Below are 26,662 nucleotides of genomic sequence, written 5' to 3'. Positions count from 1 at the left end.
GTTCAGTCGGGTCTTTGGTGAACTGTAACCTCTTCAGCACAGCAGGACATCCTGGGGACCTCCTGCTGTTAGCTGGTCTTCTCCAGACGTGGGGAGAGCAGCGTTACTTCAACATAGCAGTACTTAAGTAGAAGTAGAAAGGTCCGGTGTAGTAGAAGTACTACTAGAAGTACATTTTGCTCAAAAATGTATTGTAGTAAATGTGACTAGTTACTAGCAAACCTTCTGATGGTTGCAACACTCTCAGGTCTCTGTAGACCATCTTGGATCAGTCTGGACCGGATCATTAGCTGATTTAATCAACCGGTTCTTAATAACCATCTGGATATTACAGCCATTTTCCATCTTTCTGGATATGATTTCTTTTTAAAGCATCTGAGTTCATTTTATCTGAGCCGACTCCAATCACCTGCTAGTGAACGTACACGGTTCTTCTGAACCATGTCTGGGACGACCCATTTCAGAGAGGGATCCTCTATAACCCGCATGTAGAACATCTGCTGGTTCACAGAACCTCCCTGACTGGCAGAATCAGCAGCATGAACATCATGGACCACCACCAGTCCGACTAGACAGGGTTCTGTTGGGTGGTTCCTAGACAGCTGGGTCTAGTTTGACTGTAAAGCTGTGGTTGGACTTTCAGAGAGCTGGGCAGAACCCTCAATGAAGAGAGGACAAAACAGAAGGAAACTCCAATGAGGTTTTAGTGTTTCAGGTCCTTTATTACAACAGAACCGTTTCAGAACATCAGATTCTCAAAGAACCAAAAATGTCCTCTCAAACCGTTGAGACTTTAAAGTTGATAGAAATTGTTGTGGATTTTCTTATCAAAGTGGAGAGAAATGAACTCATTAACAAGAGAAAGATCGGACTTTGTCTTTATAAATTTATTCAAAGGCATTTCAACGTTTGAAGACTCCGTCACTGAGTTTAGTTTAGTGAAGCAGATCAACGATCAGTATTTACCGCAGTAAGTGGTTATTACCTCAACTTAAAAAGAGTTTGGAAATATAACCCCTAGAACCCTCCCCGGGTCAGAGGTTAAGTTATTTATGAGAGCACCGATCTACCATCCCTTTAGATACAACACTTCAGGGAGTGTTTAACCATAAAACTCCTGATAATGAATTTAGAGCTCATCTGCTCTTAAGTAACCAAAACACAGAGGTCAGAGGTCAAAGGTAAAGAGAAGTTCAGCACTAAAAGAATTTTCCACAATAAAACAAACAGAAACATTAAAACCATAAAATTCAGGATGATTTAAGTCAACAAGAAGAACAAATCAGATAAATTATGCTGCATGATTCTATCCAGACATTGAAAAACGGGTTTGTGACAATCAGGTCTAAAGGCCCGGTTCTGGTCAGTTTACATTTCTTCTGCAGCTTTAAGATCCGTGATTTTGTTTCCTTGTATCTCTGCTTGGACTAAAAACGGGATCTTCTCCAGGAGTCTGTCCTCAAGGTCGTCTGCCAGCCTGACACCAAGAACCTCAGCCAGGAGAGGAGAGGCTATGATGAAGGTGTTCACCTGGTTGTTGATCAGCACCTCCAGCTCAGACTCCATCCTTCCAGATTTTATGATCCCCACAATCTCAATGGTGACATTCTGGACAGGAGCACTTTGGACCTGGACAGAGACAGATAAACAGGACAGTTGGGTCTGTCATAATAAGCCTCATCAGTGTGATATAAACTGAAGATCATCAGACATTCAACGAAACATCTGGATGAAACTGTGTGGAGATGTAACAACGTTCTGCATCATGAGGGCTCAGATTCCTTCAGTGGTCTTCCTGATGTTCTGCAGAGTAGAGAGAAGAAATCTCTCTGAGGAACCTTGTTTTTATTTAACTCAGTCACTTTCTCACACATTTGATTTTAATACACCTCATTCAGAGAAGAAGCCAAGAGGAGCTGCAGGGATGCAGAGCTCAGGTGGGAGAATCTGTCCACAGGAAACAATTAGTTGTACAAGAAAACCAGGAGAAGTTCTGTTTGAAGTCCAGGATCACATCAAACATGGAAGAAGGTTCTCTCCTCAGAGGAGACCAGAAGTGAACCTTTTGGTTTTCCAATCTGTTTCCAAAGTATTGGAAACAACGGTATCTCCATGATCATCTTAGAGACAATAGCCTGGTTCTCAGTTTCTTCACAGCGCAGGTGAAGTAAAAATGAGCTCTGCAGTCAAACCATTTCTTTTAACTGAAGTTGCAGATTTATTTTTTACTGTTTTTATTATCCTGTTTTGTACTTTTGTAAAACGTTGAGATTTTCTCTGAAAATGTAAAGTGCCAAATAAATAAAATGCTTTATTATCATTATTACTATTACCTTCCACAATGCGTTCACCTGACCTGATGACATCACAGTAGGTGTTATTCTCCAGATCAGAGTGTTGAAAAGTATGGCTAATGCTCTCAGAGTCTGATTATGTTTTTACTTTACATTTGTTCTTCAGAGAAGTTTCTCCTGAACAGCTGCAGGGAAACCTGAACCATATGTTGAGAACTAGGACCCGTATTCACAAAGATCCTCAGAGTCTCTCAGAGAGCTCCTATCTTAGCCTAAAACGTCCTGTGAAGGACCCCGAGCTTCAGAGTGATTCAGATCTCTGCTGAGAGCGACTCTGAGCGAGGAGATGAAAGAAATCCCTAGGAGGTTCTGTAATTATTACAACATGAAGACCAAGGTCCATGAATTGTTATATAAGCTATATGATCGTGGTTCTGGCGTCACATACCTGAGGATAAAGCAACAGAACATGGTGTTCATTTGTGGTAAACATGCTGGAAATCAAACAGGAACCTAAACAGACTGATATTAGTCAACGTTCTCATTAGCCTCATCGCTAATGTTCGCATCCATCACAGCTCATGGTTAATCAGTACCAAGACTGGACTCCTTGCAGCAGGAACCATTCCTCTGTCAGCGCTCCGTCTTTACTCCATCTGTATTAATGCATGCTGCACTTTTATACGGTTTGTACACTTTTCCCACAGTATTACACTATTAATATTGATGGGGTCACACCCACTATTTTGGTAAAGTAAACCACTCTAATGTGCAGCTCAGCATTCATCGCAGCAACTGACGTCACAGCTTAACAAGCGTTGAAGCTCTGGTGTCACCAGAGTTTATAAAAAGCGGAGGAAACAAGCTTTTAACTGCCATTTCCAGTCGTAGTTCACGACGTTAGGGGGCATCTCTGGAGAGATAAAAGCTGGAAATCTGTCTGATACAAGAAGATCAATATCCCAATGGAAGACCGTTAGATGCGACTCAGGCGCAGGTGAAACCCACACAGGTTTTGTTTCCAAGGAAACAAGTTTCCTCCGTGTTTTTCAGTCGACTGCAATAGTTCCTCATATCTTCCCTGTTTTGGAGGGCTGAGAAGTTTACCATTTTTGAGTTGATCACGGTGATACTCTTCCTCTTACTTTGATGAACAGAAGAAAGTAATTTTGTTCTTTTTACATTATACCAGATAAGTACATTTAGAGGTCTGGGCAGGATGAGGCATAGTTAAAGTGATTTAGTATCACCATTAGTTAATCCAAGGTATCAACTTGTTGCATGCAACATTAATTGAAGTGTTTTATGCTGAATACTGTGGATGTGCAACGAGCGGTTGTGCTCAAGTTGGATGCGTTCGTCCTGCTGATCGCCAATCAGCCAGGAGTTAAAGCTGAACTTTGGAGGTTTTTCATTCTGAAACAGACTGCAGTCTGGACCTCGTGGCCTGACCACTCCACTGTTCGTTCCATCATTTTATTACAGTTGGGGTTTTTCCACCAAGCTCCACCTCAAAGTTTTATGACCCTTTGTTCCAGATTTGGGGATCATCCGCTATAGTGGCTAAGGGGCGTGGTCCTACCAGCTGATAGCCGCTAATGAAACACACATGGAAAAAAGGCTTTACAGCGTTATTGGCCTATACTTGTATAGCGCTTTTTATCAAATCCCCAGAGACCCCAAAGCTCTTTACACTACATTCAGTCATCCACCCATTCATACACACATACAGTGGTAAGCTACGCTGCAGTAAGCGTAGTGGTTTTTGATCTCTTTTTCAAGTTGATCCAAATTCTATTATTCTCATTTGTCCATAAACTGCTGGTTTGATGTCCATTTACCCTCAGCACACATCTTTATTTTTGATTATTAGTGTACACCTAAGCAAGCCAGCCTAAGCATCCGGGGATCGGGCCGCCAAGGTCTCCACCTTCGTCCGCCGCCCAATCCTCTTTGCACCGGTCCCTCACGGTTCCCCCTGCAGGTGGTGGGCCCACTGGGAGATGGCCTCACATCTCTCGTTCGGGCTTGGCCCGGCCGGGTCCCGCGAGGAGCAACCCGGCCACCAGGCGCTCTCCGAACTAGTCCCGACCCCAGGCCTGGCTCCAGGGTGGGAACCTGGCTCCACCGTACCGGGCGACGTCACGTGCCTCGATTTAGTAGTCCTCATGAAGGATTCTTGAACCGCTCTTTGTCTGACCCGTCACCTAGAGCCTGTTTGCCACGGGAGACCCTACCAGGGGCATTTAAGCCCCAGACAACATAGCCTCTAGGATCATTCGAGCACTCAAACCCCTCCACCACGTTAAGGTGGCGGTTCAAGGAGGAGAGGTACTGTGAGGTGAAGCGTGCTTTGGCCCGGGCGGCAGCCGAGGCAAAAACTCAGACCTGGGAGGAGTTCAGTGAAACCATGGAGAAGGACTACCGGTTGGCCCCGAAGCAATTCTGGCAAACCGTCCGGCGCCTCAGGAGGGGGAAGCAGTGTTTTGCCAACACTGTTTACAGTGGGGGTGGGAGGCTGCTGACCTCGACTGAGGACATTATCGGGCGGTGGAAGGAGTACTTCGAGGATCTCCTCAATCCTGCCATCACGCATTCCCTGGTGGAAACAGAGGCTGGGGACTCGGGGTTGGACTCTTTCATCACCCAGGCTGAAGTCACCGAGGTGATTAAAAAGCTCCGTGGTGGCAGGGCTTCAGGGGTGGATGAGATCTGCCCTGAGTACCTCAAGTCTCTGGATGTTGTGGGGCTGTCATGGTTGACACGCCTCTTCAACATTGCATGGCGGTCGGGAACAGTACCTCTGGACTGGCAGACTGGGGTGGTGGTCCCCCTTCATAAGAAGGGTGACCGGAGAGTGTGTTCCAACTACAGGGGAATCACACTCCTCAGCCTCCCTGGTAAGGCCTACGCCAGGGTATTGGAGAGGAGAGTCCGACTGATAGTCGAACCTCGGCTTCAGGAGGAGCAGTGTGGTTTTCGTCCCGGCCGTGGAACACTGGACCAGCTCTATACCCTCTACAGGGTACTCGAGGGTTCATGGGAGTTTGCCCAACCGGTTCACATGTGTTTTGTGGACCTGGAGAAGGCATTCGACTGTGTCCCTCATGATGCCCTGTGGGGGGTGCTCCAGGAGTATGGAATCGGGGGCCCTTTATTAGGGGCCATCCGGTCCCTGTACAAGCGGAGCAGGAGTTTGGTTCGCATTGCGGCACTAAGTTGGACCTGTTCCCAGTGCATGTTGGACTCCGGCAGGGCTGCCCTTTGTCACCGGTCCTGTTCATAACTTTTATGGACAGGATTTCTAGGTGCAGCCAAGGGCCGGAGGGGGTCTGGTTTGGGGACCAGTGGATTTCGTCTCTTCTTTTTGCGGATGACGTGGTCCTGCTGGCCCCCTCTAGCCAAGACCTACAGCATGCGCTGTGGCGGTTCGCAGCCGAGTGTGAAGTGGCTGAGATGAGGATCAGCTCCTCCAAGTCAGAGGCCATGGTACTCGACCGGAAAAGTGTGGCTTGTCCTCTTCAGGTTGGAGGGGAGTTCCTGCCTCAAGTGGAGGAGTTTAAGTATCTCGGGGTCTTGTTCACGAGTGATGGAAGAATGGAGCGGGAGAACGACAGACGGATCGGTGCGGCTGCCGCAGTAATGGGGGCGCTGTGCCGGTCCGTTGTGGTGAAGAGAGAGCTGAGCCGAAAAGCAAAGCTCTCAATTTACCGGTCGGTCTACGTTCCTACCCTCACCTATGGCCATGAACTTTGGGTCATGACTGAAAGAACGAGATCCCGGATACAAGCGGCTGAAATGAGCTTCCTCCGTAGGGTGGCCGGGCACTCCCTTAGAGATAGGGTGAGGAGCTCAGCCATCCGGGAGGAGCTCGGAGTAGAACCGCTGCTCCTCCACATCGAGAGGAGCCAGTTGAGGTGGCTCGGGCATCTATACCGGATGCCTCCTGGACGCCTTCCTCGCGAGGTGTTCCAGGTACGTCCCACCGGGAGGAGGCCCAGGGGACGGCCCAGGACACGCTGGAGGGACTATGTCTCTCGGCTGGCCTGGGAACGCCTTGGGCTCCCCCTGGAGGAGCTGGAGGAGGTGTCTGGAGAGAGGGACGTCTGGGCGTCTCTGCTGAGTCTGCTGCCCCCGCGACCCGGTCCCGGATAAGCGGAAGACAACAAGTACAAGTACTTTTTTGTAGAATAGTGCATGCTTAGTTAGATGAACTTTGTTGGACCAGAATAGTTTGGTTGTAAGAGGGAATATTGTTTAATAAATTTCACATAGATAAAGAGACCCCATTTGTGTTTATTTTCTGTAAGAGTGATAATCTTTTAACACAGGGACATTTGCTGTGGTTTTGGTTAATAATTATCAATTATCAATTAACTAATGGTAGTTATTAAGTGCTGTAAGCTGTAATAATCACACCACGAGAGTGTATCTCTGATCTTTACTCAGAGGAAATGATTTTTGGTTAGAGTTTATTTATTCTAATTCAGATTTTTAATTAAAATTTCTGATTATTATTTAAAATTAATAATAATAAACTTTACAATATGAAATGGACATATAGGCAGAAGGAGCCCAAAACACATCAGAAGCACAGCAGCATGACGGAACATTGCAGAGCTACAGCTACTTTTAGCTCACCACCTTTATTAGCAATAAAACGTTTTGTTGTTGTAGATTTTAAAGTACAGTAGATGACATAAAACCCCTCGCTCGATCAATCCTTCCAATTTACTTGCAAAGTTTTAAGCTAGCTTAAATTAAAGATTCTCTCCTACTACTCTGGCTTACCGCTGGAGAACGCCAACTCTCCCATCACTAGAAGCTCCAGGTCCTTCTGTTATATGTTGCAGGAAGCTACTGGAGGATTTGGTCCTGGATTTAACCATGTTTTGTAGCGTTTTCGAGCCAGCGGTCATTAAAACGGTTCGCTGGCATGCTGTTTTGTCCCAATCAATGGAGACCTGCACGACTAGCAAGACAGTTATGCGCTCAAGTAGGTCTGCTTCATAGCTATGCCAGAGGACGCCGCCAGTCCAGCGGTTGGTCTGGTCACCAGGTGTTGCCTACTGCTTTCACACCAATATCTCGAAAAGGAGCAAAGCCTCTCTGAGTGGCAGCGAGGCTTTCTGAGACTTCATTAAAGGCAAAATGATCACTAAAAATATCAAACTGAGTTGTTTAATCAAACTGTTGGAGTGCTCTTTATTACAAAACTGTGCAGTTAGAATATTATGGACTTTCAAGGACTTTAGACAGGAATCAAACACTTTTCCTACCTTGAAAACACCTTGTTAAAATTCAAGCATTTTCAAGGATTTCAACCACCCATATAAACCTTGGTTTTCGACTGGCTTAGTTTATCCTGAACTATCTGTATAGTTATGCTGCTATAGGCTTAGGCTGCTGGAGGACATAATGACCACTTTCACCCTCTTCGCTACATTCTCATACTACTCTCCAATTTTGCATTATTTGCTGTTATTTCAGCTTTTAACTTTATGTTCTCTCTTTTCTCTTCCTAGAAGCTACACCTGGCCTGACTCTGTGTCTACCTGTGACACCTTTCTAGAGAGGGGAATCGTCCGAGCTTCTGCTGGCAACAACTTAATGCTCACCTTCTACAGATGATCCACATAGCCCTGTCTTTCAGTGTTTAACCCTTTCTTTCTCCTAGACATGGCTACTGACTGAGCTTCTACTGTAACTAACTCTATGTTGTCTCTTTCAGACTCTAACCTTGAAAACTGGATCAGAGTTTATCTGTTCTTTCTTTCTAGATGAAACGACTAAAGGAGCTACATCCATTAACATTTACTTTTCCTTCCCATAGAAAGTACTCCTGGATCAGTGCTTCTTTGTTCTCTTTGTGTCTCTGCTCTGTTCTCTCAAACCTCCAGTCGGTCGTGGCAGATGGCCGCTCACACTGAGCCTGGTTCTGGTTCTGCTGGAGGTTTCTTCCTGTTAAAAGGGAGTTTTTCCTCTCCACTGTCGCTACATGCATGCTCAGTATGAGGGATTGCTGCAAAGTCAACACCAGTGACTGTCCACTGTCTCTACATGCTCATCCAGGAGGAGTGAATGCTGCAAGTCACTGACTGGATGCAATCTGCTGGGTTTCCTTAGATAGAAAAACTTTTTATCCAATTTGAATAAATAACTGAATCTGACTGTTTAATAGTTAGTATTAGTTGGAATGTATGAACCTGACTGGGAATCTATATGATCGATTGAATCGACTTTGTGAAAGAGTGTTGAGATGACATGTGTTGTGAATTGCCGCTATAGAAATAAACTGAAACTTTTCTGATTTTTCTTTGTATATATTAAATATATATGGTTAATTCCTCTTATTAATGTGCTTTGTGCTGGTCTGTCACATAATGACAGAAGATTCTCCACTGATTCAGGCCTTGACCAGGAGGTCCAGAACAACAGGAGACTGTGGCTCAGTAGGAAGAGTAGTCATCTTGCAATCAGAAGGTTGTGGGTTCGATTCCAGCTTCCTCCTTCCATATGTCAACGTGCCCCTGGGCAAGGCACTTAGCCTCAAGTTGCCTACGTATCAGTGTATGAATGTGAGTGCAATTGGGTGAATGTGACGCTAGTGTAAAGCGCTTTGAGTGGTCTGTATGACTGGAAAAGCTCTATATAAGTTCAGACCATTTACAAGGCAATAATGAGTACCTTGCAGATTCTGGTGAAGTCAGTGGAGTTCAGGTACACTGTCTCATGGTACCGGCTCGTCTTTACGTTGATCACCTTGACGAAGTCTCCGACGGACGTTTCTCTCAGCTGCTCCATGTCTTTGCGCCAGAGTGTGATCCAGATTGAACCAGTTTTATCTTTAAGTTGGAACCTGATCATCTTTTCTTTGGTCCGTTTTCTCTTCAGTTTGACTTGTTCTACGGAGATCTGAGGAAACCAAGAACTGATTAAAGCAACACCAGAACCAATCCAGCATTTTCTGTACAGTGCATTAAAAACCATAGAAAACAGGACTTCTGGTGGCGCCAGAAGTGAGAAGGGAAAGTTGCTCTGAAGAACACTATTAAAACAAGCATTAAACTAATGTGTAAGCAGCAGAACGAAGAAGAAAGGTAAAAAATATCGGGTCGACGAGTGTGCTGTGCCCCGAGGAGGAAGGCCCGGAGCCGACGAAACATGACAAGGACCTGGCCATACTACAGGAACTACGGGGTCTAAAACAGGAGCACGTGGAAGCGGTAGGAGAAAATAAAAGAGCTTTGGCAGGGCTTGAAACAAGCATTAAGGGCCTAATGGAGAGGACAACGTCCCTGGAACAGAAAGTTTTGCACATGGAGGAAAGAGTCGGTAACACAGAAGACAACACGATGAGAATGGAGTGGGCTGCGGCATTCTTACTCTGGAACAATACAATACTTTCTGAGAAATACGACGACCTAGAGTAGAGGATGCAACAATATAAGGTATTCCAGGACGTCATCAAACAGCTCAGAAAAAGAAATGTGAAAGCACCGTCCCCCTATCCAGCCCAACTCAAAGTGTTTTTAGAAACAGAAACAAGACATGTTTTACTCTGATTATGCTGAAGGAAATAAGTATCAATGTGAAGGAGGACAAACTACATTCTGAGTTGCTGTTTTATTTTTTATATGTTATTCAGCCGCTGTGTTGAGCTGTCAATCATGATTCTGCACAACCGTGATCTGAGGCCCCGCCCCCACGCCAAAACAAGACCAGAAGTTTGAAGCCGAAAAAAAAAAAACTTGAATCTGAAAAGTAGTTTTAAACTTTTTTTTTCCAGTTTCACATCTTTTTTTTTTTCAGTTGCAAAACTTTTTTTGAGTTTTCAATTTTTTTGGGGGGGAGGTTCAAAATAATTTTTTAGGTTCAAATTGTTTTCTTTTGAACAAACTTTATGGCCCCAATTTAGCTCCATATTATAACCAGCGATGCAAAAGGACTGATACTGATGGGAAGAGACTTCAATATGGTCCAAAGCAATACACTAGACCAATATCCTCCAGACTATGGACCACAGACAAGGAAATCTAGAATGCTAAATAATATTACAAAAGACCTTGGCTTTATTGATGCATGGAGAAACACCTACCCCAAGAAAAAGGATTATACTTTCTATTCACACCCACATAAGAGCTACTCTTGAATAAACTACTTGTACACAAAATAATCAGTTGCAGTATAGAAAATATTACCATAAGCGATCATGCACCTATTACAGTAACAATAGATACAGGGGGTGAACTAAATTTTAGATACTGGAAAATGAATGTATTAATTTTATCCAATGGAGATATTGTAAAAGAAACAAAAGAATCACTTCAAGACTATATTCAAATAAATGATAACGGAGAAGTCTCACCATCAATATTGTGAGAAGGAAGTAAATCAGATTTTAATCCGGCTGCTACGGATGCAGGTTTGAGAGATGGGCAAATTTGGGATTGGTCTTCAACTCCTTAAAGGCCAATAATAAAATAATTTGAACAAATCCAACGTGAATTCAATTTATCAAAGAATGACTTCTTTAGATATCTGCAACTCAGGCATTACCTTCAGAACCACAACGAACGGAGGAAATTATCTAAAGATATGATTTTAATATCAAAAGCACAAGGTGAATTAAAAAAAGCCTGATTACAAAATTATATGGAGCATACAATATTAATGATAAGGATTTTAAGGAGAAATGGATATTAGAGACCAATGTTGTTATAACAGATGATGACTGGGAGGAAACATTTAGACCAGGGCATAAATGAACAAATAGTCCAACTGGGAGGAAGTTTGACTGGAAAGTGAAGATGCGTCATTTTAACACCCCAATCATTACATCAAAATTTGACAAAACATCTAACCTATGTTGGAGGAACTGTGGAGAAGTGGGTAATTTCACTCACATATTTTGGGACTGCCCTAGAAGTACATGCAGATTCATATAAAGAATATTCATACATTATAATGGGGATACTATATTGTCTCGATATCACACAATGAAGAGATAAAATTAAAAAAGGTCTTCATTATGGAAAAAATAACAGCTAAGATACAACTTAAGCTGGAGACTTTTGAATCTAACTGGAAACCAATAACTAGATTTATTATGGAGTCATGACATCTCTTGATATGTAATATAATTTTTTATATAAAGTTTATATTTTCCTCCTGTTCATATTATTGTCATTATTTTCATTGCATTCATCTATGAAGTATCAGCTTTTTCACATAGTTTCATCAACCTGGGGAAAGGTATTTTATGATCTGTTTGTTTGTTTTTATTGTTATTAATTATATTCGTTCATTTGTAATTTCCAGAACACTTGCACCAGATTTACATGGTATACCTATAAGATGTATGGTGTGAACTTGGGCAAGCCTGGACTGTTATACGTGTCTGTGTGTGTAAGAATGTTGGAAAATCAATAAAAACCATAGAAAATATAAGTCTGATGTTCTGAAGGTGTTTCAGTAAACATCTCTTACCTCAGTCACGGTTCCTTCAACACTCACTACTGATGTCATCTCATCAAAGGATTGGATCTTCATGATGGAGCAAACTGGACTCTGGTTGTAAACCAGCATCTGGGTCTGCAGCTCCAGATCCTTGGACACTTCAGTCTCCCTGGTCTTTGAGAATATGGTTTTCTTGGTGACCTTCATGACCTCTTTGTCCATTAGGACTTTTCTGAAAAGGTAAGTGCGCCCCTCTTCAAGACTCTTAAATCGCTCTTTTCCATACACCATCACTTTGATGCAGTCGGTCTCATCAGCCACTCCCAGGTAGAAGAAGAACTTCTTTTCCTTGGTTTTGGTTTCATACGTACGCAGACCAGATTTCTGAACAACCTTTGCAATTATAGGTTTTTTGTCAGTGTCTCCAGAATTTTTCAGATTCTTGATGCTGGTTCTCTGGACCCGGGTTCAAAGACAGAAATTCACAAATGTTTCAACACATGAGAGTAAAGTTAAATATTTCTAATAAAAACTAAAAGCGTCCAACTCACCCATGATGGTATCTCTATCTTCTGGAAAATGAACAGACAGGTAATTATTGGTGGGAAATATTTCTACAGTCTTTCATGTCTTTTAGTCCATTTTTATATAACCCTTGGAAGCACTCTGTTGTTTCTGCCACCAGAGTTGAAATAATTTAAAACCATAACTACAAACATCTGGGACACCCTAAATAAAGCCGCTGGATCTGGGGGTGTACTTAGTTTGTCAGACACAGTTTGTCTGTGTAGACTTTAACTTTGTTCAGTAATTTGTGTGAAACTGATACTGGTTTTCTTCACTTAGAAAAATTATTTTTTTGAAGAGAAATAATTTATTCTGTCTAATTTATAGAAGGTGTACTTTCTTTTTATCACGACCTTGCATCACTTAGAAGCTACTTGGATCCGAATTCTGTCATGCTTATCAAGTCTAACCACAGATTTCCAGGTGGATTTAGGTCTGGACTTTGACTAGGCCATTATAACATATGAATCTGCTTTGATCCAAACCATCCGTTGTATTTCAGGCTGAATGTTCAGGATGGTTGTCCTGCTGGAAGGTCTCAGGTCTTCTGCAGCCTCCAACAGGTTTTCTTCCAGGATTGTCCTTGCTCCATCCATCTTCTAATCAACTCTGACCAGCTTGCTCTATGGTCCCACAGCATTAGAGATGGCGCGTTCTTGGTCATTTGCAGTGTTATATTTCCTACAGACATAATTTTACATGCTAGGCCAAAAACCTCTGTCCTCTGATCAGATCATCTTCTTCTACATGTTTGCTGTGTCTCCATCGAGCCTTGTGGGAAACTGCAAACGCCACTCTTCCATAAAAACCATACTTATGGAGTGAACCACTAAGTTATCCTGTAGACAGATTCTCCCACCTGAGCTGTGGTTCTCTGCATCTCCTCTAAAGTCACCATGACATCCAAGTCTAGGTAGGTCTGCAGGTGGTCCATCCTCTCTCCACATTCAGATGATGGATTAAACAGAGCTCTGGGAGATGTTCAAAGATTGGGATGTTGTTGTAGAACCTAACGCTGCTTTAAACTGAACCAGATCTTTCACCCTGACCTCTCTGATATGGTCCTTGGTCTTCATGCTGCTGGATGTTCTCTAATGTTCCATCAAGAACCTCTGACACCAGAAGCAGACCGTCTGCAGTTAGACCGAGACTAAATCACAGACAGACTGAAAGATTAGGGGAGCACCTTTTCAGTCGAGGTCTCATAGGTTCTCCATGAATCAGTTTTCTTTGTGTTGGTCAGTAACATAACCTGAAGTTTGGGGTTGGACCATCAGTAAATGTGGACAAGTTAAAGGGGTGTGAATACTTTAGCTAAGTGCTGGAGGTCATCAAGAAACAGTTGAAGAAACGATGCGTCTGAAACAGACAATAAATTACCCGAGTGTGTAGGACCACTGGTTACTCTGATAACACCTACCTTATCAGACTGAAGATGTTCTGGATCGTCTGTAGAAGACGAAGAACAAGAAGAATCAGTGAGTTTCTGCACAGAAGATCTGAGTTTAGTTTTCTAAACAGTCTGTGTTGGACCTGGTTCTGTCTGGAATATTTACTGAGAGGTTCTGCTGAAGTATCATTAACTCACCATTCTGACTTTCATCATCTGAAGAATCAGAATCGTTCACAACATTGTTCTTCTGAAACCCTGTTAAACATGAAGAGCAGCAGATCAACAGCAGACCAACAGATTCTGGTGGAGATATGTTGGGTCAGATCTGAGCTCAGGAGTCTTTTACACGTTAAAGCAGATGACCTCCGGTCTTCACCTACCAGCTGAAGATCTCCGTCTCTTCTTCTCTGGCTTTGAGCAGGCTCCGTTTCTTTTCTTCTTCTCCCCTTTCAGGTAAAAGTTCAGACAATGAGTACAGATTGTTTCTGGACATGTCATGTTTCTGTTTGTTTTGGCTGCAGCTCCTCTGCCTCCACCTAAACTCTCATCTGATGGGTCTCTTAATGGGTGGTGATAGACCTCAGAGCTCTGCTTCAGGCCCAGTAACTTCTTCTCTCCCTCTCAACTCTTCCTCCAGACTCTGGGACCTTGATTTCCAAATGAAATGCAAAATTGACTTTCATCTGAAAAGAGGATATGGACCACTGAGCAACAGTTTAGTACTTTTCTCCTTGTCAGGTTTAATCAACCTAACAATATTATAACAACATAAAAAGAAAAGAGAGACAAAGTATTAGTTCCTTTTACTCGCTTTGCGAGGAGAAACGGTCAGGATTTGCTCAGTTACAGATCTCGCACCGCTCTGAAACCCATCCGACCGCTTCCTCTTTTTATTGTCTTTCGGGGGTCCCTAGTTTATAAAAACATTGTTCTCTAAAGGATGGGGAAAACAACAACTACATCGTAAACAGGTCATAAACAGCTTTATACATTAACAACACATTTCCCACAGTCTCCTACAACTTGTAGGGTCAGTTGTGACTTTTTGTTGAGTGTAATCAGCCTTCATCTTTATGACCTCCTCAACTGGACTGCTTCCTTCTCTGCTAGTTCAGCTCCATTTATTATCCTGCAGACAAACTCACACATCCTTTACTCACACATACATTATGAAAGGTTATAAGATCAAATAGTCAAGTTAAAGAATAGGAGAAAATATAAGATAAATCTATATTCAATTATTCCAACACTCCTCAGCCCAGGTAAGATGTTTCTGATCCTGGTTCAGGAAAGGTTAAACATGAGAACTGTGACAGCTGTAGTCCTCGATATGTCTCTGTGTGGAAGCTCTACATTATAAAAACATCAAAATCCTTTAAAAAACAAATTTAAATAATAATAATCCTTGGGAGTCGCTGATAAGAAGTAGTTTTAGTCCAATATTTCCATAATTTTGGCAAAGAAATAAAAAGTTAGGAGTAAAAGAAAGCAAGCAAGCAGGGAGCTTAGGAGAAAAGCATCAGTGCAGGCAGAGAGGTGGACATTTTTCCCCTTCATCTTTAAAAAATCTTTTAAATATTTTGTGTAGAGCAAAGCGTCAATAACTGACCCAAAATGAATGAAAACAGATTTTCAGTAAAGTATAAATGTATTTGCAAGTTTAAAACTGTTTATAACAGGATTTCTGTTTGAGGTCAAATCATAAACAGCTATAAACACACAGTCTTCATTAAATAAAATGATGTTTGGAATTTATCCTGTTTATGAAAAATGGTTGTTTTTAAACTGTTTTTAGTTGTAACTTCCATCCTGGAGAAGAACTGCTCAAATAAATAATCCAATTCATCCCCATGAGGAGTGGATGGAAACTTCTGGAACTGCTTGGATCCAAATAATTTAGTCCGGAACTGGACTGGACCCAATGATTATTTCCCTGAACAGAAAGTAAACAGAACCAAAGAGAAAGCTATGCATTTATGACCAGGCATTATCGAACTATCAGCTGCTGCTGAATCCAAGTTAAAGTTTAAATACAAACCAGAATATTTAATAGTTTGTAAGAACAAACACAACACTAGCTTAATGTTGTAAAATATGAATATTTTCAGATCTCAGCCTCAAACTGTTGCTGCTACTCACCAAATCACCTGTTCCCTCAGGTTGCTGCTGCCCAGCAGTTAACGGACTTCTGTGGCTAAAAGAGGAAATAAGTTCCTGTTTTTTGGACAAACCTTATTTAATCTTCAATATTCGCTCGATGTGTTAACTTGATTATTTCAATGTCCCGCTAACAGGCGCAGTTAAAGATATTTCTCCTGTTTTCTCTTGAACCGCCTTTGAAGCGGGAAGTCTTCGCGCCGAAATCTACTGTAGGCGTTCCTACACAACAGGAAGTGACGAAGAAATCAAGCGGACGTACGATTGGACAAAAACAGGAGGTGACGAAGAGCGAGTTTCATTTTGCAAATGTTTGTCTTGTAATATTCTTGTTTCACAAAAAGCTTGTTATCTTCGATTATAGCTCTCACTTTGCAGTCCACACCTTGTGGTCTTCACCAAATCTTTAAGTTAGTTTTGTTTCAAAATCCTCTCAAGGCAAGCTTTTCTACCAAAGTTTTTCCTTCCATTCAACTTTCCATTTATAGGCTTTGATGCAGCACTCTGCCCCACAGAAGCCTTTTCCACCTAACCGGTTCCAGTGCTGAACTGGTGCAAGAACTTTCTAAGCAAGAAATAAATTCTCTCTCCAGCACCCAAAACCAGAGCTATCCCAGGTCCAGTTTGCTGCTGGGCCAGGGTAAAGAACCGGCATCTTCAGGAGCCAGGGTCCGGCACCGGAGAAACAGCAGCCAATCAAAATGAGCGCCACGTTAAAAACTCTGGAGTTTAGTTTCACTTCTGATCAGTCAAATATAAAGCATGGAAACAGTTGAAACACTGAGCTTCAACAAGAAGAAAACATCAGATTAGCATCAGAATAACAGATGATTGTATCTGATCTTTAAAAGACCCTCGCATCACACAGCCTTCATCATCCTTCTCCACCACCCAGGACTAGACTGAGTACTGGTTCTGTGCCAGGGTTTAACATCCTGTATGTGCAATACATACATGGCATGTGCAAAATTTGTAGTATTTTTGATATCATTTATCCTTTTTCTACGTATCTTCTAATCTGCTTTAAACCCGGGTTAGCTTTGTGCAATCTATGGCAACTCTTAGAACATCATTTGCCTTTTTCATTCATATCTGCCGACTTAAAGCTGCCTTTTGTCTCAGTTTTGCTAAGTTTGTTCATTTCTTTGACATATAAATGTGGTGAACCACTAAAGGTTTTCCTATAGAAAATAAAGACAAATCTGTGTGTAAAGCTGCACACCAACATGAATAAATCTGGTTCCAGTCCATAAACCGACCCAATAACTCAGATCACAGCTTACAGAATTATTTTCAGCACAGAATGAATAACAAAGATACTGTAAATGTTCACTTTCTGACCAACAGAGGGAGCTCCAATATCAGCAGGACAATAACACCATCAAGAGAACTTCATAATAAATTAAACTCATGATGAAAGTTCTCCAACAAACTGACTTTGTTCCCCTTGAGACTGTCGCTACCGGTTCTTAATGTAAAGGAACCTAACTAACCTCTACACTGTTTCCTGAAAGGTTCTGGATCCTTGGAGCCTGGAGATTAAAGCAGAACCCTGAACCCGATCTACAAGTGTCAGCTCACCTTTTTTGTCTTCTTCCAGTTTCTCCACAAACGGATGCAGCAGGTCCTGAATGGCATGATCTCTCCTCGGTATCTCTTCCATGATTTTACTTATTTCAGAGATGGACCCATCCTCTCCATAGTGCTCGATTATGGATTGAGTCATGTGTTCTCTTAAGCTGCATCTCTTCACACTTTTAGGGATTTCATCCAGAAATTCCAGCATCTTTTGGTACTGCTCTTCACTAAGGTCCTCCAGGATCTTTGTCAGGGCCCTTTTCCATCCTGTAGTTGACTTCTCTGACATTTCTGAGACAAAGAGAGATGTTCATGGCTGTTAACTCCACCAACTTAATCTGAACAACATAATTCATCCAGGTTCTTTTATAACGATGGATTTATCATAAAGAATAATTATAAACATCAAATATGTAATTAAGAGCCTATAGGAACATTTTTAAAGGAGTTCCTGCTCCAAAATAAGCACCTTCTGTCATAATGTGGTTTGCGGGCGGACCAAAGTGCAGACAAGAGCTGGGCAGCATGTTGTAAAAGGTTTTAGCTTTATTTCCAGAGGTTTTCAAAAGAAACCAAACAATGCACTGCAGATACAAACAAAGTCCTGATCCAAAAACTTACAAGAGGTTCTACAGGCACATGGAAAAACTCAGCACGAATACGAGGGTTGAGAACAGGGTATGACAAACACAAAGCCACAGAGTCCAAAAATGTCACTCCGTGACACCTTCAAGCTGGTCTGAAATCTGCAGCTGCCCACATGGACCAGCCAAATAAATATACACTGAAGTAAATGTGGATGGCCAAAGGTGATCAAGAGGAGATGAGCGGTTTAAGGCATGATAGTGGTACAATCATGTTGTTTGTGTTGGATGGAATTATGAAGGAGGTACTAGTTGTCTTCCTCTTATCCAGGCCCAGGTTGTGGGGGCAGCAGTCTCAGCAGAGACACCCAGATGTACCTCCCCCCAGGCATCTCTTTCAGCCTTTCAGGGGGGAGCCCAGGGCCTTCCAAGGCCAACCGGGAGACATAGTCCCTCCAGTTTGTCTTGGGCTGTCCCATGGGCCTCCTCCCAGTTAGCCATGCCTAAAACACTTACCCAGGTAGGCGTCCAAGGGGCATTCGAAACATGGCCAGACCACCTCGGCCGACTCTGTCGATGTGGAAGAGGAGCGGCTCTACTCCAAGTCCCTCTCTGTAGACAGAGCTCCTCCCCCTATCTCTAAGGGAAGGCCCTGCCACCCTGCGGAGGATGCTCATTTTAGCCGCTTGTATCTGGGATCGCGTTCCTTTGGTCACCCATCTGTCTGTTGATCCTCCGTTGCGTTCTCCCTTTACTCATGAAAAAGACCCCAAAATACTTAAACTCCTTCACTTGTGACAAGGACCCCTCTCCAACCTGAAGAGGGCAAGCCACCCTTTTTCGGCTGAGAACCATGGCCGTAGACTTGGAGGAGCTGATTATCATCCCCCGTCTTCGCACTCGGCTGCTAACCGCCCAAGTGTAGTCTTGGCTAGAGGGGAGCCACCAAAACCATATCATCCTCAAAAATCAGAGATGAAATCCACTGGTCTGCCAATGAGATCCCTTCTGACCCTTGGCTGCATCTAGAAATTCTGTCTATGAAAGTTATGAACAGGATCAGTGACAAAGGGCAGCCTTGGAGGAGCCCAACATGCACCGGGAACAGGTCCGACTTAACGCCAACAATACGAAGCAGACTCCTGCTCCACTTGTACAGAGACAGAATGGCCCCTAATAAAGGACACTGGACTCCGTACTCCTGTAGACACCCGGCAGGACGCCACAAGGGACACGATTGAATGCTATTTCCAGGTCCACAAAGCACATGAGCGGTTGGGCAAACTCCCATGAATCCCAGAGCACCCTGCAAAAGATGTAGAGCTATTCCGGTGTTCTACAGCTGGGAAGAAAACCACACTGCTGCTCCTGAAGCCGAGGTTCGACTATCGGCCAGGCTCTCCTCTCTAATGCCCAGTCCCTGCATAGGCCCTCCAGGGGAGGGCGAAGTGTGTGATTCCCTTTAATTGGAACACAGCCTCTGGTCTCCTGGGTCTCCCTACAGAGGAGGGACCACCACCTCCGTCTGCCACTCCAGGGGCAGTGTTCCCGTTCACCATTTGAAGAAGAGTGTCAGCCATGACACCCCCACAACATCAAGAGACTTGAAGTACTCAGGGTGTATCACATCCTTCCCTGAAGCCTTGTCACCGTGGAGTTTTTTAACCACCTCGGTCACTTCAGCCTGGGTGATGAATGAGTCCCGCTCAGATTGCCCAGTCTCTTTTTCCACCAGGGAAGGCATGTTGGCAGGGTTGAGGAGATCCTCGAAGTTCTCCTTCCACTGCAGACTTTACAGCCACAGCAATGGGCTGCAGCATTGCCAATAGGGGTAAAGGACATTGTCCACTTTGACTCAATATCTCCAGCCTCCCCTGGAATCTGGGAAAAGCTCTCCCAGAGATGGGAGAGCTTTTCCCTGATTGCGTGCTCCTCTAGATGTTCCCAGCAGAGCCTCTCTACACGCTCAGGCCTGCAGAGTCTGTCCAGCTTCCTCTTCTGCAAGTGGATCAACACACCACCGGGTAATCAGTAGACATCTCCACCCCTCTCTTCATGGTGTCCTGGTGCCAAGTGCACTGATGAACACCCATTGCCTGAACATGTTGTGCGTTATGGAAACACCACTCGGGTTCAGATGGGGGAGGCCATTCCTCTCTATCACACTCCTCCAGGTGTCACTGTCATTTCCCACGTAGGCCTTGAAGTTCCCCAGCAGAATGACAGAAGAAGGCAGGGTACTCTCCCCGCTGCTCAGCCTGCAGGCTGAAACTAAAGTCTGAGTCCTCTCCCCAACCCGAAGGCGCAGGGATGCAATCCTCTCAGTCAGGTAAACCCCAACACGAGACGACTGAGCTGAGGCGCGACAAGCTAACCTACCTTAGCGCGCCGCCTCTCCACACAGCCACTCTAATAAATCTTTAAACAAAGTGGCCCCTCCACCTTTTCTTTGCTGTCTGCTCTCACAAAGAAAATTGTAGTTTGGAGGCGTCGCCTCTATCAGAATGGGAGCTTCATTAAATTCATGTAACCATGTTTCTGTTAAAAACAGAACATCAAGATCGTGGTCAGTAATGAAGTCATTGATTAAAAATGATTTTCCTGACAGAGATCTAATGTTCAATAAAGTCAGTTTATATGACTTAGTTGCTGATATTAACTCTGTGTCTGGTTGTACCTGACAGTTTATGGCTTTCATTGATTGTTTATTACTGTCTCTTATCCTTTTAGCTTTGTTCTTTCTGTCACATATAAGCACAGAGATTTTACAACTATCTCCTATTAGGGGCCCAAGTTTTTCCTGGAGATGATAATTTCTGATAGAGTTACCACTGGGGCCCAGACTGTATCACAGAGAAGTGATTTGAAGGTCCTGATTAGGAGGAGATAGATTAGGAGGTGGTGGAGGCCTGCGGCATTTGGAAGATGTTGGTTTAGTAGCAGGGCCTCGGACACGGGGGGGTGTTGAATGGAGAAGATGTCAGAACCATTTGGGTCCTGATCTTAGAGCTCCTTTCATGTCATCAGAATCCAGTAAAACAAAAAGCGGCTCAGTGGGGAGATGGGAGAGTTCTGTGCGGTCTGGGTCTGGGTTTGAGGGGGGTATAATGGGGGGGTCCAGTTCTCCTGTGGATTTCGACGGGGAGACCTTTTGTGATGACCTCTCTTTCTCAGCCAACTGGCTGATTGTTTCTGCTGGAGTTGTTAGAGGCAGCGTTATCATTGTTGTTGATGCTCCATGTTCTCTGCTGAAGGTTGAAGCTGCTGGCAGATTATTTACTGAATAGAAGAGATTAGATGTTGGATGTCTGGCTCCTGGGTTGTTCAAACAGAAACCATCTTGCTTGAAGAGTTGTCTTTTTTCCCAAAAAATATTAAAGTTGTCGATGAAGTTCACAGGTGTGGTGGTACATGTTTTTTTCAACCACTTATTAATCATCAGAAGTCTGGAAAAAATCTCATCTCCACAGAAAATCGGTGCAAAGGGTCCCCTGAGAAACACCTTGATATTGAGACCTCCAACAATATTCAGAAGAAGAGTGAAATCCTCCTTCAGTCCTTCTGATGTTTTCTTAGCCACGTCATCCATGGCTCCACAGTGTATAATAAGGTTTTCTAGAGACGGGCGCTTTTCTGTGATTGCAAGAATATTCTCTGAGATATCAGACACCACGTTACTGGTACCAATCAGAACTTCTGTGTTTTTCTTGTTGCAGAAGTTTTTAATCCCATCCACAGCTGTGTTGTCCACTATTAAGGTTCTTGGTCTGGTGGGGTGCTTTTTCTCTGGCAGCTTAGGAGAAAACTGTTTAGAATGAAGGTTGTTCTCAAACCTTTTATTGTTCTCAGAAGATGGATCATTTTCCTGGTTTTCATTCTGTAGTGGAGCAAATCTGTTCTGGAGGAGAACTCCATTATTTCCAGCTGTCTCACTCCTATCAGTTGTTGTGACAGCAGCTCGCTGTCAAAGTCTCCTTTTCTCAGGGGAAACGGGGGCATTTCTCTGTAATTCTGGCCATTCTAATTTATTTAATTGCTGAGATCTTCCAGTGAGTCGTCCACCTTGATTTTTTGGGCATGCCCCTAAAACATGCCAGGAAGGTCTGCTGGTTGGTTTATTCTCAGTGTTCTGATTGACGGCTGAGTTGTTGAGCTGAATGTCACTGTTTGGGATCACAGGCAGAGTTGAATCATCGTTGTACCTCATATTCACCTCCACGTTCACTTCTAGTCCATGGATTTTCATCTCCAAAACAGCCAATTTCTGTAAAAGTTTGTCAAAGTCCTCTGTGGTGAAGGGAGGCCTTTTGTACTGATTAGCTGGCGTCAACTTGTCCTGCTTTCGAGTTCGATTATAAAAACATCAAAATCCTTTAAAAAACAAATTTAAATAATAATAATCCTTGGGAGTCGCTGATAAGAAGTAGTTTTAGTCCAATATTTCCATAATTTTGGCAAAGAAATAAAAAGTTAGGAGTAAAAGAAAGCAAGCAAGCAGGGAGCTTAGGAGAAAAGCATCAGTGCAGGCAGAGAGGTGGACATTTTTCCCCTTCATCTTTAAAAAATCTTTTAAATATTTTGTGTAGAGCAAAGCGTCAATAACTGACCCAAAATGAATGAAAACAGATTTTCAGTAAAGTATAAATGTATTTGCAAGTTTAAAACTGTTTATAACAGGATTTCTGTTTGAGGTCAAATCATAAACAGCTATAAACACACAGTCTTCATTAAATAAAATGATGTTTGGAATTTATCCTGTTTATGAAAAATGGTTGTTTTTAAACTGTTTTTAGTTGTAACTTCCATCCTGGAGAAGAACTGCTCAAATAAATAATCCAATTCATCCCCATGAGGAGTGGATGGAAACTTCTGGAACTGCTTGGATCCAAATAATTTAGTCCGGAACTGGACTGGACCCAATGATTATTTACCTGAACAGAAAGTAAACAGAACCAAAGAGAAAGCTATGCATTTATGACCAGGCATTATCGAACTATCAGCTGCTGCTGAATCCAAGTTAAAGTTTAAATACAAACCAGAATATTTAATAGTTTGTAAGAACAAACACAACACTAGCTTAATGTTGTAAAATATGAATATTTTCAGATCTCAGCCTCAAACTGTTGCTGCTACTCACCAAATCACCTGTTCCCTCAGGTTGCTGCTGCCCAGCAGTTAACGGACTTCTGTGGCTAAAAGAGGAAATAAGTTCCTGTTTTTTGGACAAACCTTATTTAATCTTCAATATTCGCTCGATGTGTTAACTTGATTATTTCAATGTCCCGCTAACAGGCGCAGTTAAAGATATTTCTCCTGTTTTCTCTTGAACCGCCTTTGAAGCGGGAAGTCTTCGCGCCGAAATCTACTGTAGGCGTTCCTACACAACAGGAAGTGACGAAGAAATCAAGCGGACGTACGATTGGACAAAAACAGGAGGTGACGAAGAGCGAGTTTCATTTTGCAAATGTTTGTCTTGTAATATTCTTGTTTCACAAAAAGCTTGTTATCTTCGATTATAGCCAGTCTGACATTTAATCTGTATGAATAAAATAAAATTATAAAGTAGAAAAATTTTACAAAAACGTCTCTCATCGGACTTTTTCTTCAATAGTTTCCTCACTCCCATCGGACTTTCATTTATTTGTTTAGCTGTGTTTATCTTGTAATTATTAACAGTATTAATTTTTCAGATATATTTTGATAGCTAAATTTAAATATCGGGACACAATTGTAGATACTTTGCTGATATATCAAAAATAAAAACGCGTCTTGGTTATTGAAATAAAGGTCACTTCTTCCCGGTCCATGTTTCAGTTCCTTTCATTGATCAGAGCTCACAAAAGACCACTTCTGAAGAGGAAATCGTGTTTTAGGTTTCGGTTCTGGGAGGACTGATGACATTTGAGACCAGGTCCCCACCAACCTGCAAACACAACTCTGATCCTACTGGTCTGCGATCTTGTTTTGTTTTCAGTGGTTGCTCACATTAATTTTTACTTTTTTTGCAGTCGTCTTTGTTAATTAGCACAAAAGAAATTACTGCAGCAGAAAGCATTCCTACTTTAGACCATTTATCAGCTGCTTAAAACCTATGACTTTGTATAATCTATGTAGACTTACTACTGTGAATGTATTTTTGTTAATTAATAAAATGTTTTTCACACAGATGCACTTAGCTCACAACATACCATGCCTAATGTCAAGTTAAAGGCAGATTATCTTTCATTTATATTGTCAAATAGTAATAATGATCATGCAAAACTGCCCCTTAATTTATGCATCAGGAATAAAACAATTTGTAAAGCTTTTTAATCTGCACAAAAAACTATCTTTCACTATGTACAAAGTCTAGTAATCATCACACAGCATTAGTAAGAGACAACATGAGGTTAAAGATATTTTATTTCACAACATAAAGGAAGGAGCATTAAAAATACAGCGGCTTTCATGCTGCATGATCAGATCAGATTAACAGCTTCTGTAATTTGGAAATGAACTTTTAGGCAATAAAGCAATGAACATGAAGACTGTCTTGAAATCAACATGATGATTTCTCAGTGAGTGACTTGATTTCTACCCTTATAAACCAACTGCCATCATGACAGAAGAGGATGGATACAAATCTATGATCTCAGAAATGGTTCTGGTTTTGTTTCAGGACTTGTAATAAACCTCCTAGTATACAGACCTTAGAGTACACAAAACAGATTCAGGAATTTCTTATTCCCTTTATAATTATCAGATAATACTGGATTATTTCAGATTTTAACTTTGAAGGACATCCTTTTTTAAAGATTTTCATGGCATCTATTACAAAAATAAAACATAGTCCCATTAGCATGTTGCTACTGGTCACATAGTATGATGGGGGGAAAGTACAGGAGAAAAGCTGAACTACTAACGCAGCATCCAAAGCACAGAGGTAGCTGCAGTACCCTGGGGCTGTTGCAGCTGAGGGCTGGGTCAGGCATCTAGGCAATGGAAACCAAAGTGTTTTAACATGTCCTTTTTATTTCTTTAGGTCTTTGAGCAGTTACAACAATGCAAATTCCCATCACAACCCAGTTCACAGACGTAGTTTATCTAATCTATGAAGAACAAAAGACATGAGTAACAAAGCATGTAAATGCAGCCAGACAAACCTCTCTGATGGTGTTGAACTGGCAAGATGTTATATCTGGATATCCAGCTGGTTTATGCGCCTCATGGGAACAGAAGGGACATGGATAGTGGTTCTGGTTCTCCTAGCTGGGGACGGATTGTGGATTTTTACCTCCTTTGTTATGTGCCGAGTGAAGTCAGTGTCCTACACTACATTACCCATGATACACCTGTTTGTTTTGTAGTTGGACTCGCTCGTAGTTTAGCGAGTCTGTCTGTTTAGTGTGACTCAGAGTCCTTGTGCCTTCTCACCATGTAATTATAGTGGATTTGCCTGAAAGTTGTTTGGTTCAGCCTCAACATGCGCTCCAAACCAGACATTCAACATTTAAGTTATGCTTTCAGTCGAATATTTGTTATGAATGTAAGTATGATGTGATGTTGCTGTTCATTGCTTAATTGATAATTAATGTGGGATGTTAGAGTGGGTTTTTAGTGGTACCGTAAGCCAGTTTCATTCAGTATCCATGTGTAGTTGGGACATGGCTGAACATTTTGCGTGCCAGTTATCACCTGCCAGTGCTTTATATAGACCCCACAATCCGTTTCAGTGATAAATTGGTTCCAGGGTGGTCAGGGATTACATTTGCATATCCTCCTTTCAAAAACATGTTTTGTATATTCTTGAACTTGCTATAAGTTTGTTCCTGCTGCCCAGATTATTTGACACCTACAACCCACCTTGCAGCAGGTTTTTGTAGGTCAGGTTTGTGCACAAGTGTTTTTGTACATGCAAACCTTTTACAGATCAGACCCTGAGGTCTTTAAAGCTGCCTCCCACATCTTCTACTTGACCCCCTTCTTTAATGTGGCGCCATCTCAGTACAAATTATACTAGAACCGCAGATTAGTCAAACATCCAAAGGAGGTTCTGTCAGATTTTAAATGATGGAAGTCTCCTCAAGAAGAACAGTTGGTGTGTTGCTAGCCCAGTAAACCCTAGACCACCTTTAATCCAAGTAAACCCACTGCTCCCAGTAGTTCTGAACGACTTACTGGCCAGCTCCCCTGCCAACGTGATCTGTGCTCTTTCTGGAGTAAAACTGATAGCTGAGTTAACAGGTAGTGTGATGGTTTGGGAAATGTTTAGCTGGGAAACATTGGATCCTACCACCCACGTGGATGTTACTTTGACACATACTGCCTACGTGATCATTGTTGCAGAACATTTCATCATTGATCATTGAAGATCGTTTCAAGGAAACCGTGTTCCCTGATGGCGGTGGTTCCTTTCAGCAGGATCACAACCAGGCGGTAGAACTGCTTCAGGAATGGTTTTACGTGTTGGCCAACCCAATCGAGCTTCATTTTCCTGGACAAACAAGTTAAAGAACTTGTTGCCAACATGTGGTACCAGATACCGCAGTGCACCTTCAGGGGTCTGGTGTAGTCCAGTTATTCAGGTATGTTGGACTAAGGACACCGGCCCTCGAGGGCTGGAGTTGCCTACCTGTGTAAGATGAACCAAC

At 42.6% G+C, this 26,662-nt stretch overlaps 1 protein-coding gene across 3 annotated transcripts; it reads right to left on the bottom strand.

The window, feature by feature from the left end:
• Positions 1-696: 696 nt before the first annotated feature.
• On the bottom strand, positions 697-26,560 carry LOC124876526. 3 transcript variants are annotated; one of them, XM_047379388.1, is made up of 9 exons: positions 25,175-26,560; positions 17,452-17,739; positions 14,094-14,159; positions 13,909-13,968; positions 13,741-13,769; positions 12,305-12,325; positions 11,784-12,209; positions 8,982-9,209; positions 697-1,629 (listed from the first exon to the last, which is right to left on the bottom strand). In XM_047379388.1, the coding sequence occupies exons 2-9, from the start codon at positions 17,735-17,737 to the stop codon at positions 1,369-1,371; spliced, it is 1,377 nt and encodes a 458-aa protein (XP_047235344.1). In that variant the 5' UTR covers positions 17,738-17,739; positions 25,175-26,560; the 3' UTR covers positions 697-1,368. The 3 variants fall into 3 exon arrangements, with proteins under 3 accessions (XP_047235344.1, XP_047235343.1, XP_047235346.1); XM_047379387.1 differs by lacking the exon at positions 25,175-26,560 and adding an exon at positions 23,170-23,534; XM_047379390.1 differs by lacking the exon at positions 25,175-26,560 and having other exon boundaries at positions 14,094-14,360; positions 17,452-17,580.
• Positions 26,561-26,662: the final 102 nt, after the last annotated feature.

Source organism: Girardinichthys multiradiatus, chromosome 11 (assembly GCF_021462225.1).
Source record: "Girardinichthys multiradiatus isolate DD_20200921_A chromosome 11, DD_fGirMul_XY1, whole genome shotgun sequence".
Classification (NCBI taxonomy): domain Eukaryota; kingdom Metazoa; phylum Chordata; class Actinopteri; order Cyprinodontiformes; family Goodeidae; genus Girardinichthys; species Girardinichthys multiradiatus.
This window is presented reverse-complemented; position numbering and strand designations above follow the sequence as displayed.